Source organism: Dichomitus squalens, assembly GCF_000275845.1.
Source record: "Dichomitus squalens LYAD-421 SS1 unplaced genomic scaffold DICSQscaffold_197, whole genome shotgun sequence".
NCBI lineage: Eukaryota > Fungi > Basidiomycota > Agaricomycetes > Polyporales > Polyporaceae > Dichomitus > Dichomitus squalens.
The window spans coordinates 1-3,718 of NW_006767079.1; the positions used below are offsets into that span (position 1 = coordinate 1).

Sequence of the window (3,718 nt, forward strand, 5' to 3'; positions counted from 1 at the left end):
CTATCCTCGAAATGGGTAATAAAGCAGATTGTCCGTGTATCCTAGATGTCTGTCAGTCCATGCAGATTGACACCCTCTAAAGCAATGGTCACATGAATGTGGGACTAACACTACACAAATGCCAGCGCGTGATGCATAGTGACTACAGCAAAGTGGTCTTAGGTAAGTTGGGCATGAATCGCAGTCTGGCGAGAAGCACGCTGTCCCATCGACCACTATTGCCAGACGTTGAGACCTTACGCGCATATTGTGGAGCTCCGACTGGTTCCTCCTCGTACTTGGGCCCGCCAAAGAAAGATGACGATATGTTGAACGAGAATGAGAACTCGCCCTAAGGGCAACCATTGCGCGTTGCTGAGAAGACATGGAAGTTGACTTGACCATTGGGATGCTCGTGACTGATGAAGAGTGCATAGTCCTGAGCCTTGAGCGTGCCGATGACTACATAACAAGTCATGTCAAAGAGCGGATGTGCTAACGTGAAGAAGATATAGGTGTACCGAGATACAAGTCTTCCTTTGTTATGCGGTGCTCCGCCTCGTAGATCGCCAGGACGTTGTCCGTGCTAGCCTTGAACCACTTCTTGGATGTAACAGGGTCCTCCATGTACCTATACACCATGGACTCGGTGAAAAGATTTGCGGCCTTATGTCCAGAGCGCAAGGGGGAAGAGTACCGGCGGCTAGAGGTTATACGTCGTCAGTGCACTGATCGCATGGACAGCAGCGCGCGATCAACGTACGAATAGGTCGCCTCTCCAGCACAATTTCTTGGACCCAGCCATGACTGGATCAAGTCCATGCCCCGCTGGGCAACATTGCGCTTATCCTGACGCTGGCTGCCTTGGCTCACGCGCCCGTAACCATACAAAGATGGTATGTTCTTCACTCGACCGTTCGACGACTTTTCCGGCTCGAACGAACTAAACAATGTCACGAATTCGCCGTAATTCGCCTTGCTGTGGTACCCGACCGCCCCGATAAGCACCTGCGACGGCATCCACAGCGGAAGTGTTACTAGACTTATATAGTTAGCTCATGCAGATGGCATCGGAATATGAGGCATACGTACGCGATGGGTGAAATTCGTGTTGAAGGAGCATCCTGTACCAACGCTCATCGTGGATATTTTGAGCACGCTCGTCCGGGGGAGGAGAGACGTGTCGCGGGAATTCTATGTGCTCTGACGATTGACTGTCTTGGAGGGACGCGCGACTGCTTGTTCGGCTCAGGTCTGTGTCCGGACCCTTGTGATCGCGATGGTCATCGTGGTAGTCCTGAGAGTGCCCCGTCACAGATTCAAGTTCCATGGCGGTCATGAACGACACGTCCGTCGAAGGGGCTGATCCCACCTCGACAAAAGAGGCAGTGACTTCATCTAGAGGACGTCAGCTTTTAATCAGATCTATCGCGAGAGAGAACTCACCAGGAAGTAGAGAGAGCGGTATGGGATGTATATCCGGCGACTTGCGCGTCTTCATCTGTTCGAGCCCCAAATGACGCGACGCGGGTGACTCCTTCAGCCGCTGGACGTCTTTGTCAATCTTGAAGAACGGCGGATGCATAGTGGAGTCACAATGCCAGCATGAGTGGAGAATCTCCGAAAGCTGCTGAGACCAGACGCGCTGCAGCGGCAGCTCTGGGCGCATGTTCTCGCCTACAAAGTCGTGACCAATCTGCACACTAAGTAACGATGGAGTGTGACTTACGGAGGACAAAGTGCCTCACGGCGTCATCATCGGCCATGGGTCAGGGGAGCGCTCCTTTGGTAAGGAGCTCGACGACAGTGATTGCGAACGCGTACACGTCGATCTCCTGCGTGAGCCCGCTTTGGGCTGACATAGGCTCCGGAGCCTGCCAGCGTAGAGTGCCGTCTACTCAAGACAAGTTCCATAAGTACATGAGGTGTAAGACGACGAAAGGGCACGTACGGGGAAGGGGCCGCCCGCTAACACGGTACGCCTCCGATTTCATCTCGCTCTGCCCAAAGTCAGAGATGATGCAGTGGTGCTTGTCGTTGACGAGCACGTTCGAGGCCTGTCCGGGAACATGAACATTTAGCTCTCCGATTCGTGCTCTGTGTTCCGGACTTCAGTGCTACCAAATCACGTACCTTGAGGTCTCCGTGCAACACGCCTTGACTGTGGAGGTATGACATTCCTTTTGCGATTTCGTGAACCATCTTGAGTAAGTCGACATTGTCCAACGACGGTAGCCCTTTCAAGTAGGTCACGAGACTGCCATTCTTGTAGTAGGGGCTAACAAAGAACCAAGGAGGGTCGCTGGATGCCGAGGACGCGCCAAGAAGTTCGCAAACGTTCGGGTGCTGCAGCGTCTTCCAGATCGACACCTAGACAAACCAAATCGGCGATGCGATTCACCAGGACACAGGTCAGCACACAATCACCCACAAGCAAAATCAAGATTCGGACAAATAGAGTAAGGGCTCGAATATGAATGAATAGACAATGAAAAGGGAGCCGCTGCCTAGATAAACACCGGCCGCATCCAATGACGATCCGTTAGACCCATTGAAGCACAAAGATCTTGCAGGGGAGCTGCCCTCAAGATGCAAGGACGGGTAAACTCAATGTCGAAAATCTGAACCCAAGGCATGCTCGCGTCGGCTCCACGGTACGTACGCAGATAGCAATCGGCGGTCATGGCTAAAATGCAACACCAATACACCTCCGCCGCCTCCGACCACCACCTAGACTGCTGCACGAACTGGGAAAAGTACACACCTCATGCACGAAGAGCTGCCTCGGCGTCGTCGGCGCGAGCACCTTGATCGCCACAACATGGTTCCTCCGCGTGCCTTTGTACACGTCGGAGAAGAAGCCCATGCCGATCTTCTCATTCCGCTTGACCTCGTACCTGGTAATCGTCCAGCTCAGCAGCGTCACCTCCGCTCCGCTCAGCCGCCGGAGCGCGTCAATCCCAGTCTCGATAAACTCCCGGTCAAGTGTGTCGCGCGGCGCGCGGGAAGACCTTCCGGCAGAGCTCGCGACTGAGCCTGACGTCGTGCCGCTGCTTTCCGTGCTGTGCACCGTCGCGGACCAAGTAAGGCCGGGAGTGTCCAATTGGGCGATCTGGGGCGCGCTGACCTCGACGGCCGCGACGTTCGCGGACACCAGAACAGCCTCCTCCTCCAGACTCTCGCGTTCGACTTTCTTCTCAAGAGCGCGCTGAAGCATCTTGATAGCTTCAGGCATTTCATCACGGCCAACCTGGAGGACAAGAATCATCTCCCCGTCGTTGTTCGCCTGCAGCGCGGTGCGCATGAGCTGGCGTAGGTCGGCGGTGTCGTAAACCATGTCGCGCTCATTCTGGCATGCGGTGACTGCCTGGAGCTGTGCGAGGATGTGCCACGAGTCATCGTGACCTTCAGTGGTATCAGGCTCTATTGTGAGCAGGAGGTGGTTGGACGGAGCGGGTGAGATCGCGCGTGCATACGCCGAAGACTCTATGGGGATCGAGTGCGATCCTTGAACGTTGTGGCTGATCGAGTCGAGAAGCGCAGCGGCGTCGGCTTGACGCTGACGCTCTGCAGCGACTACCTGCTTGAGAATACGTATCTGAATCGAGGTCTATAAACCAAGTATAAGATATCCGGACGCGCAGGTGAGCTTCGCAATGGACGCACGTTGAACATGCCGAGGGCATCGGTCAGACTACTGTGGCAGGCACCGAGAGCGCGCTGGATCTCATCGCGCTGG

The 3,718-nt window shown here is 54.9% G+C and overlaps 1 protein-coding gene across 1 annotated transcript; it reads right to left on the bottom strand.

The window, feature by feature from the left end:
- Nucleotides 1-331: 331 nt before the first annotated feature.
- DICSQDRAFT_130585 (kinase-like protein) lies at nucleotides 332-3,589 on the bottom strand (the record flags this gene model as incomplete). The annotated part of the gene is made up of 9 exons (XM_007371706.1): nucleotides 332-441; nucleotides 480-682; nucleotides 743-1,016; nucleotides 1,072-1,377; nucleotides 1,426-1,682; nucleotides 1,804-1,873; nucleotides 1,931-2,036; nucleotides 2,113-2,349; nucleotides 2,744-3,589. Coding segments are annotated over 9 exons (2,409 nt in total), but the record flags the coding sequence as incomplete, so codon positions are not given.
- Between the last annotated feature and the right edge of the window lie 129 nt (nucleotides 3,590-3,718).